The 14,489-nt window shown below is 39.2% G+C and overlaps 1 protein-coding gene across 6 annotated transcripts in view; it reads left to right on the forward strand.

Annotated features, from left to right (window-relative positions):
- The first annotated feature begins 5,325 nt into the window (after positions 1 to 5,325).
- Positions 5,326 to 14,489, forward strand: part of LOC124263361 (inositol 1,4,5-triphosphate receptor associated 1-like) — a 105,854-nt gene continuing 96,690 nt past the window's right edge. For all 6 annotated transcript variants that reach the window (XM_046697959.1, XM_046697960.1, XM_046697961.1 and 3 more), the window contains exons 1-3: positions 5,326 to 5,771; positions 6,141 to 6,284; positions 6,519 to 6,585. In XM_046697959.1, coding sequence (XP_046553915.1) covers positions 5,335 to 5,771; positions 6,141 to 6,284; positions 6,519 to 6,585 — 648 coding nt within the window. In that variant the 5' untranslated portion in view covers positions 5,326 to 5,334. The remainder of the gene's footprint in view (positions 5,772 to 6,140; positions 6,285 to 6,518; positions 6,586 to 14,489) is intronic.

The following is a 14,489-nucleotide window of genomic DNA, read 5'->3' on the forward strand; positions in this document are numbered from 1 at the left end:
ATCTGTTTTTTTCTCCTAGAAGGATAGCTCCGCTGGTCCAGCCCCGCCGGTGTATCTCACAGCTGGTTATCTCCAAAGAGATTGAGACCCTGAAAGACAAGCTGGTGAAGCCAAGTGGCCCTGGGAGCCTTTGGTTAGCAAGGCTCATCCCTGTTGTCAGCTGTTACATAACAATCATCATGTACCAGGAACAGAAAGATATCCAGTACCATATAATAGGGTTCTTACTCCAGGAAAGAACCCTTTGTATGTTATGGTGACACACAAGATTTCCTTTCTGTCTGTTCTTTCTTTCTTTTGTTATGATGTGTAATCTCGAAACTCTTGCTTAAACCAGTAAGTTCAGAGTTGAGTAGGTAATGCTTACTATTCCTTGAAATATCCTTTCTTTGAACTTTAAATGGTGACGCTTTTGTGCATGATAAGCTGAATATGTTTTGTTGTGTATAATAATCCATTAATTAAATGTAATCTGTGACTTCAGTTTCCAACGACTATCCAAGTCCACATCAATCAAGCCCTTTGAGGCAAATGATCGATGATTGATCGTGGATCATAGCTTTTACTCTTGCATGCTATATCTTTTCAACAATTATGAATGATATAGATACTAGACAAAAACAACATTCTAAAGAACACAAGCGTCACTGGCTGTGTACTGAAACATAAATGAGTTTCCATCACTGAAACATAAATACAGTTTCCATCAATTTCGATATAGTTTTTAAGAGGTGCAGGAAAGAATATTTTAAATCTTTAAAACCATTATTTCGATAGATGAATGTGGTCTTATGGACGTTAAAAATTGATTTATGCTGCAGTTTTATTTTTCATTGCTGTACAGTAAAAAATATTTGGCTCCTGTTTAAGAGCATGTGATAAGTCTGTGCTAAAGTCCCTTTCTACAAGCCCAAAGTCCCTTTGACATCATTTTCAGGAGACCTTAGTGTTAATGTATGGACTCTCATTGACAAACTTGATAAGATCAAAATCCATTTCCATCTTACACCAGCTTCAGACAAGTGGCTAAATCTCAGTTACTGATGTTCCTCTTTGACCTAATCCTTAACAGCAGTATGGCCTATGCCACCGAAGTGTTTTCCTTGTTCCAGCTACAGCTTAATATAAAGATGGTTTGACTAGGAAGGTTTCACCGTGTAATCAGCCAGATGCACAGCTTAGTGTTGTATTTAAGTGCTAAAGTCAGGGATAGTTTCACCCTTTCTGCATCTAGGTGTCCACCGATCTTCTTCAGATCTCACACCCATTTTGAAAGTTTGAAAGCTATAATGAGCAATTATACAGTGAATTGTTAGTGGGCTTATTCCTCAAGCATGGGTGCGCACCTCTGTGGGATGGCTGTAATTGGTGGGGTCAGGAGTAATGACCATTTGGGGTGAGGGCACATGTCAAGGAGGTGCTTTGTATCTGTCTCTCGTAACAGACATTTTGCTGCCCAGTCACCATGGCTTATACACATGGTGCAGCTGTAAATTTCAGACACATGTCACTTGGAAGTTGTGTAGCGATCTTACTGGGGAAGTAACCTCACATTAGTTTTATGTAAAAGTACCGCAGTATATTAACTGACTGAAAACCTTCAGCTTGCTTTACAAATTGCATAAAATAATCACCATATAGAATTGCAACGGAAATAATATGAACAATAATAACATGGAATGACAACTCTCTCACAAACATTTAGATTTCCACCTCCCAATAAATAAATAAAAACAACACAATAAATCTTACGTTTTGGTATATAGGTTCTTATACCAGCTTTCAAGCATAAGGGTGACTGATGGGGTACAGCAGTTTATATACAAGATAAGATAATGCATAACAATAACAAAAATTGAGCATGAATGTGTAACTTTTTATCAATTTATATCTTAACAGTTAGATAACCTTAACAAATCAATACCCAACAAAAATAACTATGATGAGTAAGTAAACTGACTCACACAATCTCTTAGTGCATGTTCTCTCATCCATGTGCCATCTGCCCGCATGATCTATCCAAGAAGAGTAAGGTTAATTGTTGATCCCCTTGCCCCCCTTTATCATCCAAAAAGATGTTAAAACATTGTACTTTAAGTTGTTTCCTTTGTCTTTGCTCAGCTTTTTAAGGGTATATAAAACAGGGACCAGTTGGGTCTGAGTGAAAATATTGTGTTTGAGTCCATGGTAAAGTGTCGCTTTTATTTCTAAATGGGTTTGTGCACTCCATCAAACTGGCCAGTTAGTTCTTGACAGGTACAAGCAGCCACACACCCACACACACATCCCCCGTACACATTACTACATAACTGCAATAATGGTGCACTTCACCTCAACACAACCTCGCCACCTGACATTTCCTCACCCCATCCAGTATCACCTCACATTGCCACACTCCATCCAACCTCTCACCTCACCTCACATCACTTCAGCCCACCCAACGCCACCCTCACCTCCTGCTCAAGTCATTGGTTCCCAGTTGCGCAGATCGATGCTCTCATGCTGTTGATCACTGGATTGTCTGATCCAGACTCTATTATTTACATACTGCCGCCATATATAGCTGGAATATTGCTGACGCAGCTGCAACACTAAACTCACTCTTCACTCAAGTCACTCCCACCACTCTTCACCTCTGTCTACCCCTGAAGATCCGGTTTTCGAAACCCCAGTTGTCTTAAGAGGTGATCAACAGGATCAGGCAGTCATATTATTCCATGAAAGTTGCGTAGATCAATACTGATAATGTCAGCTCACTGGATTGTCTGGTCCAGAATTAATTGTTTACAGATCACCATCAAATGGCTAGAAATATTGTTGAGTGTGGCATTAAACAAACAAACAAAATATCTGTCTACTATTGCAAGGTTACAATTCCACTCGCGATATTCGTGAATCGAACCGCAGCCCTTCATGAATTCAATTCGTTATTCGTGGTCACCAGAACCTAATATTCATGAATATTTACAATTTTTTAATGGAGTGTGTTTTACTTGAACCCTTATGTCCTTTTCAATATGAGATATGCAAGAATGCATTATGTACTAGCCTTTGTAGTAGTGCAAAGTCATGTTAGTTTGCCAAGGTCGATAAGGTACTGTCAACTATAACTATTACATACCAAATTTGAGTGTCATGAGATGACTGGTTATTGCTGTGACAAATTAACACTGTTACCATGGGCAATCAATATTGTGCATCAATCACTTAACTACAATATTGTATACCGAATAATTATTTGTATTCTCGTACCCAATATTCGTGATAATGTATCATATTCAAGTACATAGTGTATTTGTTACAGCCCTACTGTCTACACTCCTCTGTCCATGCTGTGTCATTGAACACCCAGAACTGTCGGGCGCTGAACGCTGCAAGCAATGTTTCATCAGAATTTTTGTTGTTGCAGAAGGGCAAGCCTATGAAGCTGAAGCTGGACTCATCGGGCAACTATTGTGAACACATGTGACACCTCCAAGCTCCCCACTTGTTGGTAGGAGGACTGTCAAATATATTGATCTGGCAGCACACTGCTTAGTGTTACTGCCCGTAAATGTCACAAATGATTCTTCCATGAAGTCCATTCAACATTAAGATTGGTTTGGAACATTTTGGATGGTTACTGATTAGTGTACCCTATATTTTTCTTGAAATTGTAGGGAAATGAGTTATGTTTGGTTGGTTTCAGTGAAAATTCAATATCTGTGTTTCTGTTAGAGGCAACAGGAAATATAATTGTGTGTGAAACTCTGTGTCAGACACTCAAACAGAGATGTATTAGATCATAATTATTTTGATTTATTTGTATTGAATGAGGGAGTATAATTGCATTTCTCTCATCATATATATATATATATGTATGTATATAGAAGACAGAAGATCATAAAGAATGACTTTTTACTTTCTGTCTCATCCATAACGTATGGCAGGGAAAATGATTTTACCATGTGTGTTGTAATAAATTACTAAAATGGGAATTATTGGGGAGAAGCACTTGACAGTGATGACTGCTCAGACGCTGATCATGACAATGTGGGTATGTTAGGGTTGACCCAAGCTGGAATAGGTCTCCAGTACTCCATGGCTAGGGTAAGAGGCAACTACTTTCAGTGCTGTGGTTTCTGTGATGTTGATTGTTTGATTGCGGAGGCATTGCTCATGATACCCCACAGGTCTGTCTGGACAGTTGTATTCTTTGACTGCTGACTGTAGTAAAACAAGAAACAAAACTAACATTGCCACATTGCAGTGACATTGTAACTTGATGCAGGTATACCCATAACTCAGTGTTTAAAATTTATACCAACTGGTAGACCTGTGGCAGGTAAAATCTCTGTCAGGCATTTTAGTGTCAAGTTTGAATGGTTCCTTGTGGCCTCCGTAAATTTACATGTCCTGGTATTTGTCACAAAGTTGCAGTTGTTTGACAACCTTAAAAGTTTACTCAGGATCTGCAGCTTCTGTTGGTCTTGATGCCAGCCTAGCAATTTATTTAAACACTGTTTTTCTGTCAGCCAGAGGTTTGTCTGGCCCAGAGAGGGTTGGGGTAGCCTAGTGGTAAAGCTTTTGCTTGTCACCGGTGAAGACCTCGATTCAATTCCCCACATGGGTACAATGTGTGAATCCCATTTCTGGTGTCCCCACCGTGATATTGCTGGAATATTATTAAAAGCAGCGTAAAACCATACTCACACCTCATTCACACTGGCCCATGACTTGATCATGTGTCAGCATTTGTTAAGTATCACTGACTACAGTTGAAAGAGAACATATTCTAGCATTAAACCACATTGCAGGTGTTTTGATAATGTTGAAATAGGGTGTGTACTGCCTAAAATTCGATTGCAGTTCCTTCTGTATTCAGAGCATTTCATTGTTCTCTTTATGTACTAGATGCACTGACCATTGACTTCTTTTAATGGCAACTACCCAACCACCAGACCCAACAAGCGTGCAAGCACACTCTCAGCCCTGAACCAGTACTCCTCCCTAGACAGAGACAGTTGTGCCGTGTGCCAGAAGAACAGCAATGCTCCATCTCACCACACCCTGTCCTGCCCTTCTCTCCATCAACGCCACTGCTACCACGACCCTGAGAGTCACAACAACTTCTACACCAACCTCAACACCTCCAGCAGCTCCAGCACCACCAGCGGTGTGGATGTCAGTCCAAGATGTTCCCGAAGTGTGGATGGACAGAACAGAAGGAGAGACTTCATCCGGAGTTCTATCAGATATGGCAGTGGCAGTCAGGACGCCTGCTGAAAGCAACGCGAAACTCTGAGTCATCCTACCACAGGCAGCATAAATATTCCCGTGAGTGTAGGAGACAGGATGCATAAGAAGGAAAATGTCCATGTCAGGGTTCAAAGTCCAGCAGGATTCAGAAGACCCAGCTTTACAAATGCCATTGAAAATAGGAAAGACGCAAATGACAACAATGTGTCCCAGTTTACCCGAAGTCGAAGCTTGAGTTTCCAGGCTGCCATTGAACGTGGACGAAGGAGCCCGGTTGATGAAGTGGACTTTCTTTCAACCAGTCCAGATTCCACTCCAGACAGACCAGAGTACCCTCAGTATGTCCAGCAGGACATGGCCTCAGCCTCCTCCAGGAATGATGGCAAGTCTGTCAGCTTCCACCTCTCCACAGAGGAGTACTTTGACAGTTGCAGTGAGCTCCCCGCCCACGACCCGGATCCAAGGTACCATGAGAGAACTGACACAACTCAGAGTACGGCACACGATGTGGCTTTCTCAGCACAGATTGCAAGGTAAAATGCATATAACATTGCATTGCTGAGGTTTTGAGGACAAACATGCAATAAAATACAAGTAGTCTGGAGTCTAAAGGCAGAATTAGAAACTGCCAATTGTCCTGTCATCTTTACCAGTTTACATGATGTTTAGTGTATCTATTTTGTTTCCTTTTTAAGTTGCTGCACATATATAAACTAGAGCATTAAACATTTCTTTAAAATGCTTAAAATAATATAAAGAAACCCATTCAGTCAGATTAAATACCAGTCCGCTTATGATCTTCAAAGAAAGAAATCTCTTGAGTGCAATGTTCTTCTGAGTAAAGTATCATGTGAAGAATGGAAACATTTTTTAATATATATTCTGCATTTTTATTTTGTCAGGCAAACTTCTGTCCAGTCAGCAAGGAAGCTGTCAACTCTGATTGAGGAGGAGTCAGATCTCTCTGAGGCCCTGAGTGATAAGATGGGCACACCCAAACTGATCAAACGCATTGTAGATGAGTATGCCACGCCCACCAAGAACAGGTGAGTCATGAGAACATTTGTTTGTTGGTAAGACTGTACTCAGCTATAAGATGTGGGTTGTGGGTATTTTTAAAGAAATATATGAAGGCAAACATATTACATGTAAAAACTGTTGAAATGTCTCTTTGATATTGGAGTACACATCATGTACTTAATGCAGTCAAGACTGTGGTCAACAAAGCTCACACCTTCTGTTATGGATAAAATATGTACAAGTTTTATTTCACGTTACAGGTTTTGTGCCCAGATGTCTGAATCAGATAACTTTGTCTCCTTTGATCACACCAGAGATTATGACAAGGTAAACTTGAGTTTTATCTTTTTTAGTTTATTTCTAGCTCACCAATACCAATGGTTCAAGTAAGCTTCTGGCATTAAGCTATGCATATTATCTGTCCATTCACGATCACTTCTAACTTCTTCTTAAATCTTGCTTCAAAGAAGGACTGAGGTTCAATGTGTTTAGGACATTAATGGATGATTATGTCAGCATCTCTGCCTTCCATAACAACAACATGCATTTCATGATTTTGTTGTGTGAAAGTACCTCCAGATAATTGCATGTTTGTTGTTTTGTTTCTGTACTTGATGAAATTATTCAAATATGATCAGGCATAACAGCAACCAACAATCAACCAGTTTTCAGCATTCACCATTCTCTAGCTAATGCTGATAAGCTCTTGCCATTCCCTATCTGGCATGGACGTGTCTGGATCTGAAGCACATCAGTAGACTGTTATACTTCTTCACGATATTCTTCAATCACCAACATAATCTCCCTAGACACTTAGGAAATTGACATGAAGGTGCTGCCTATAAAAATCACACACATAGAGTTAAAATTTGTTTTGAGAGATGAAGTGGAGTGAACAATCCTAGTTCGAATGTCATTGATGTTGAAAAGTGATGGGATAATAACATACCACTTTTACATTCTCTGTTTTCCTCCGTAGCAAAAGTTTATATACACAAGATAGTGTGGGCAAATGTCTTGGTTGAGGTAGGTGGAAAGTAATTACAGATTGGTCTGGATGTAGCCCAGAAGGGACATACTTAAATGGCAAACATGAATAGAAGACAACATGTTCCCCTCCAATTTTGACAAATCACATCAACTAGTTATTACAAGCAAGAATCTTAATTAACATTTCATTTGTCATATTTTGTGAACATTGAAAAAGAAGAAATAGTGAAAAATATATTGAAATCATTCTTGTCAAGAAAGCACAAGGGTTGGAAAACTGAAACTTCGGTGATGTCTATAGCAATACAAAGAGGAATCAGATACTGCGTGATGTTAAAAGGCACAATGTCACACCACATTATGAAAATACATAATGCAGTTCTCTCAATAATACTAACTATCAGCCCTCAGGGAAGCTTCCATATAATTTATATTAAATAAAATATTAATGTGATTTAGATTACAATATAAAAATCGAATGAATTATGCAATGTTGCATTAAATCGACTCTCGTGTGCCCTCTACCAGCCGAACATTATTTCAAGCGAGCCCCATAGAGTTCTGTCCCTTGTAGCGTTCTTTACGAATATCCTGTAACGGAACTTGTGATTGAGACAAGTTCGGCAAACACCGACAACACCATGTGCAACAGTTTTCGCTTATACAGTGTAATCATTTACATTCCATTATGGCAAGTGTTATCTGTTTGGAAGCTGTTTGCCTCTCGAAGTTTCAATTATCGATTTCATGCAAGCCGTGGGTCTTTTTTTTTCATCAGTAGGAAGCTAAAGTGAGTGTATATGCCACCAATATATAAAATATAGTCCAAAATATTGTCCAAAATGTGTGACACTGTGCCTTTAAGAAGAAATTAATGAATTCTTGTTGTGACATGTGTCAGCACTATCTTCTGTGTGACACATTGATCCAGAGAGTTGATCTATTGGTAGGAAGTGTTGACCTACAATTAGATAAAGATTCATCATGGTATTGAGTTACAGCTTTAGCAGTAATTGTTCAGAATGTCAAAGTGATCACGATGAAACCTGATACATGATAGAGTTATATATTTTTCAGTGTTTTTTCCATTGTGTCAGTAATTCGTAAATGGTCATGCTTGTAGTCATAAACATTTAATATCATCACATTTCATTACATTAATAACATTCTGTCATCTCACATCAGATAACCACATGTCACAGACAGTAAAAAACATAAAAATTTCAAACCCTCATTACAGAGTCACATCCTCAGTTGATGGAGACATTGAATATACAGCTCACTTTGTGTCTTTGTGCTGACTACGAACAGTGTGGAGTAGTTTTATAAAAACTAGGTGGCTTTTTCTCAACACTTCCATGTTGACCTGAGATTCTGGTCATTTAAATCATCTGATCCGTCCATTTTCTTTGCACATGAAAACATGTCTGTCTCTTGAAGACACACCAGGAACAAGTCATAGATTTCCTATTCATCCGTCCCAAATTTGACAGCTAAAGAAATAATCGTTTTAAAATGTCCAAACAGCAAAAGAAACTAATCTTCAACCCTGCAAATTAGCTCCACATGAAGTTAAGGACATTTTTTGCTGTCTTTTATTTTTTGGTACATTTTTTTATGTTCCTCAAGACAGCATCCTGCACTGTTATTCATTTAATGGTCAGATAAAGAAACTCCTACCTACCTATTCAGATTCAATAATTTGGTCTTATTGATCAAACCACCTATATATGTTATTGACTGACCTCTCAGGGAGTGAGGAAGGTTGCATGCCTCCATATGACAATATTTTATTTCTTCTTCCAACAGACAACATTCAAAGTCTTAAATGTTTTTTACTGGGAACTTCAAAATTTATGTTCTGTTAACAATATAATTTGTCTCAGAATGCAGACCTTGGGAAAGAAGCAAATAGCAGTTATGTCCCTTTGGCCATGAGTGACAGTGCAGCTGCCTCAGTGCAGTTGATGGTTTTTGTAGGAATAAAATATCTTTCATGTACTGATGTCAGCGTGACAAGAGATGCTATGTTTACAGCTCTCCTGTTTGTGGTGATATCTCTGGACAACTGGAGGCATGAACCAAATGATAGCCACATACATTACAACCCCAAACATAAGGATTATGGTCTGTTTAATTGCATACACTGTCCCAGAGCCTAAATACCGATATATGGTTTCTTACTGTACCTCTTTCATTACTACTAAATTTGAACCCAGTAAGTATATCAGTCTACATCATTTAAGGTAGTTTTAGGTCTTCCAGGTGTTTTACTGCAATGAATGTATTTGTGATTTTTAATCAATTGATGAAAATTCAAACAATGGCCAGCCAGTTGGGAGATGGTGAGAATTCTTTAGGATATTGTCCAGCTTGTAGGGGTACCAAGCATCCTTGGCTCAGTAGTGGCCAGACTCTGCTTGTTGGCAAATTCCTGCATCTTCAAAAAATTATGATGCATCATTCTTTGTGGCTCAAACTTATTCATACTCTGAAACTAATGTAAGCTTTTAATTTGCGATATGAGGCAAGACAATTTGTTTTGGGTCAGAGGAGAGGAAGTCCTAAAGTTTTTCATTATTATGTGAAGTGAATTGTGTTCATTGTCCTTGTGATGTGTGTATCTAGGTTATTTCAGTTGTTATTCATACATAAATGTAAGTATCAATTTGTTCACAGGTTACCTAAAAGTGATTGTTTTCAAGTCAGCTCTAACCGTGGTGTAGAATAGAAATTTAAAAGTAGCAATGGAAATGACAAGTAAATTTTGAAATCTTGTGTATCTGTTTGTGTAAGAATGCTAAGGTTATTGGATATGTTTATATTTCCCTCAGGTACAGACACCTAACGAAGCTTTTACATGTTAACAAACATTTTAAGTAAAGAATAGGCAATGTTTATTATGGAAGCTGGGGAAATGGAATACGGTTGCTGAGCATCCTGAAGTGTCCCATTCATATGGGCATTTACTCCTGCATTCTCAAGGAGTAATTTGTCTGTATGACTGATGTAGTTCCTGTTGAAGGATGAATGTAGCGGTGTGAGTACATCTGTGTTTGACATGTATGTGGTAGTCAAACACATTTCCCCTAAGATCTGGCCTAGTGCCAGGGCAGAGCACTTCAACCAGTGCACTTCCCACATTTCATGGTGGCACTTTCACTTTCTACCTGGTGCGGGAGATGAGTTTCAGACTCTTCACAGTTCCATCTGACCCAGGATATTATTTTTAGATACTCCCATTTTCTGCCTTATTGGTGAGTTTTAGGCTTAAGGTGTAGTCTTAAAACTTGTTGATTTCTACCTGACCTTGGAGATGAGTTTCAAACCCTTTGACTATTTACCTGACCTTGGAGACAAGTTTTAAACCCTTTGACTATTTACCTGACCTTGGAGATGAGTTTCAAACCCTTTGACTATTTACCTGACCTTGGAGACAAGTTTTAAACCCTTTGACTATTTACCTGACCTTGGAGATGAGTTTCAAACCCTTTGACTATTTACTCCTGACCTTGGAGATGAGTTTTAAACCCTTTGACTATTTACCTGACCTTGGAGATGAGTTTCAAACCCTTTGACTATTTACCTGACCTTGGAGACAAGTTTTAAACCCTTTGACTATTTACCTGACCTTGGAGATGAGTTTCAAACCCTTTGACTATTTACCTGGCCATGGAGACAAGTTTCAAACTCTTTGACTATTTACCTGGCCATGGAGACAAGTTTTAAACTCTTTGACTATTTACCTGGCCATGGAGACAAGTTTTAAACTCTATGACTATTAACCTGGCCATGGAGATGAGTTTCAAACACTTTGACTATTTACCTAGCCTTGCAGATGAGTTTCAAACTCTTTGCTTATTTACCTGGCCTTGGAAACAACTTTCAAACCCTTTTACTATTTACCTGGCCTTCGAGATGACTTTCAAACTCTCACACTTTTTACATGGTCAAGGAGATACGTTTTGGGCTAAAACATGTGATTAGGCTGTAGAGTTTCACACTGATTTTTGTCAATTCAGAAGTCATAACATATGTACCCTGAATATGTACCCTGAAGAATGTGTAGATGTGTGTCAGACTTGTTTTATGCTGTATTCAGCCCTTTCAGCTAGAACTTGGAGACACTGTTTAAATCCTATCTGGACCAGTCAAACCAGTGATCAATAGTAGGGTGTGTAACTGCAAGCCTGAACTTTTGTAGTTACTCTACAGAGGACAACTTGATTGTAAGCTGCTTCCATGGTGTATTTGTTGGTGTGAATATACTGCTAGTTCTAGTTCCTGATGGTCCAACTGTACACTCTTACTACATCCTTTGTGAGCGAAGAAACTGATTTTTCTGCAGTGGTTAAAGCTAAAATGGACAGAAATACATGTACTGGCAGGTGAATAATTGCTGCAAAGGACCATGTTCAGGACCTAATTTCTCTTTGTTAGAGGAGTCACTATTTCTGAATAGGGTTAGCAAACTTGACTCTTGTAAGGAAATATTATGAAAACACTTAAGTACCATACCATCTGTTGGCAAGACAAACAAGAATGCCACAACAAGGTGATACATATTTAGACTGAACAAAAGATCAGTCATTATTTCTTTGCCGTTTTTAAAAAATGTCCATCTTAATTGCACTCTGTGTAATGGTGATCTCTTGTTGGTGTCCAGTTGTATTGGGGTTGGGCTAAATGGTGATCTCTTGTTGGTGTCCAGTTGTATTGGAGTTGGGTTAAATGGTGATCTCTTGTTGGTGTCCAGTTGTATTGGGGTTGGGTTAAATGGTGATCTCTTGTTGGTGGCCAGTTGTATTGGGGTTGGGCTAAATGGTGATCTCTTTGTTGGTGTCCAGTTGTATTGGTAGTTGGGTTAAAATGGTGATCTCTTGTTGGTCGGTATTGGGTTGGTTAAACAGTTGTATTGGAGTTGGGTTAATGGTGATCTCTTGTTGGTGTCCAGTTGTATTGGAGTTGGGTTAAATGGTGATCTCTTGTTGGTGGCCAGTTGTATTGGGGTTGGGTTAAATGGTGATCTCTTGTTGGTGTCCAGTTGTATTGGGGTTGGGTTAAATGGTGATCTCTTGTTGGTGGCCAGTTGTATTGGGGTTGGGTTAAATGGTGATCTCTTGTTGGTGGCCAGTTGTCTTGTTGGTGGCCAGTTGTATTGGAGTTGGGTTAAATGGTGATCTCTTGTTGGTGGCCAGTTGTATTTGGGGTTGGGTTAAATGGTGATCTCTTGTTGGTGGCCAGTTGTATTGGGGTTGGGTTAAATGGTGATCTCTTGTTGGTGGCCAGTTGTATTGGGGTTGGGTTAAATGGTGATCTCTTGTTGGTGGCCAGTTGTCTTGTTGGTGGCCAGTTGTATTGGGGTTGGGTTAAATGGTGATCTCTTGTTGGTGGCCAGTTGTCATGTTGGTGTCCAGTTGTATTGGAGTTGGGTTAATGGTGATCTCTTGTTGGTGGCCAGTTGTATTGGGGTTGGGTTAAATGGTGATCTCTTGTTGGTGGCCAGTTGTCTTGTTGGTGGCCAGTCTAACTGTTTGGTTATACTACATCTCCTGTCTATTCTTCAGCTTCTCACTGAATCTGAACATGTGATTCACAAACACAGTACCAGTTGGTGCACTTTTCCTCACTTTTAATTCTCCCTGCCCAAAAACTCCTCTTGGCATCAGCTGGTCCCTGTTGTTGATTATATCTCAGTGCATCATTACAGCAGATTTAAACCATCTGAGAGAAGACAGTGTGGTAGTCCTCCCACAAAACACTGCCTCTCTATACAGCAGACTCCGCATCTGTGTTGTAGATAGTGGACATACGCATCACTATGCCTGGTGTGATAACACCTTGAACAGCATGGTACTGGTCCTCTATGCTTGTTTTCCTTGGCATTGAGAAAGAGCCTGTTATTTTATGTGAAACTTTTTCTTAGAAAGTTTCTTCCTTGTTTCTATCACAGTATTTTACCAGAATACTATTGCTGTCTGATTACTTATACATCAGCCTTAAATTCTGTTGTTGCTACAATACAATTTACAGGCAAAATCATTTCAACATGTGTTGTGATGTCTACAATAGGCTCCAAATTTCTGTTTAGTATATATTGGAGAGACAGGACAGTATTTCTTTTGGATTCACATGAACAAAATATATGTCATAAAGTACAGCTTGATTTTGATATTGCATGCACCTGAGAAATGGCTTAATGGATAATTAGAGGGGGATTGTTTTCCAATCTGCTGCTCATTCCTAGAATTTTACATGCTGAAGTTGTAACTTGTGTCATATTTGAAATCATTTACTTTGGGATTGAAATACATCATACAGTTTGGTCTTCAGTTTGTCATAAGAGGCGACTAATGGGATCAGGCCTTCAAGCTCCCTGACTTGGTTGATGCATGTCATTCTATCCCAGTTGTGTTGGTCAGTGCTCATGTTGTTAATCACTAGATTGTCCACACTCAGTTATTTACAGACCTCTGTCATATAGCTGGAATGTTGCTGAGCTCGGCATTAAACAACAATGAAACATTTATGAAACGAAGTCTTTAATACTTTTTTAACTGCAGTCATTTCTTTTTTTAACCTACCATTCATAAATTTGGTGAAATTGCACTTGTCATGGCAATTTATCACATGTCAGACTGTCAGACTATCATGCTGCCCAGTTCAGTGATCAGAACTGAGGTCAGTAGTCATGCAGCAAGTCCTTGTCATTATGCTTACCCAGTACATTAAAAATGTAACAGTTGAAGGTTCCTGAATCTGAATACCACAGGATCAAGCCACAAGTACCCCACATCCCTCGTTAGTGTTGACAGCTACACTATGAGGAATAAAACCCATTTCTTCTACAACCTACTCTGGCATTAGCAGAAACCAAATGGTATCTGGGACGGTATCTGTGTCAATTCAATGTGCCTGTGAGGTTTTAGACAGATAAAGATACCACCAGTCTCAGCTGATAGCTAGGGCAGCAACCCTGTGGGTGATGACATCACTCAAGCATAAACGCTTCTGCCTCATATCAGTGAAAGAAAAACTTTACCCAAGTAGCTGAGGTCATAGGGCACCCAATACAGATCAAAATATCTCCTGATTTAATCTTCCCACTAATTCATACTAAAACTGAATACTTTGTGCCTCAAACATCGACAGATCTGTGATAAAGAATTACTACCAGGACAATATTACCCTCAAGTGTACATAAACACATTCCTGGAAGATCATTTCTCTATGACTTGTGT

The sequence above is a fragment of the Haliotis rubra genome, unplaced genomic scaffold, assembly GCF_003918875.1.
Source record: "Haliotis rubra isolate DU_JTF1 unplaced genomic scaffold, ASM391887v1 Scf88, whole genome shotgun sequence".
In the NCBI taxonomy this organism is placed as follows: domain Eukaryota; kingdom Metazoa; phylum Mollusca; class Gastropoda; order Lepetellida; family Haliotidae; genus Haliotis; species Haliotis rubra.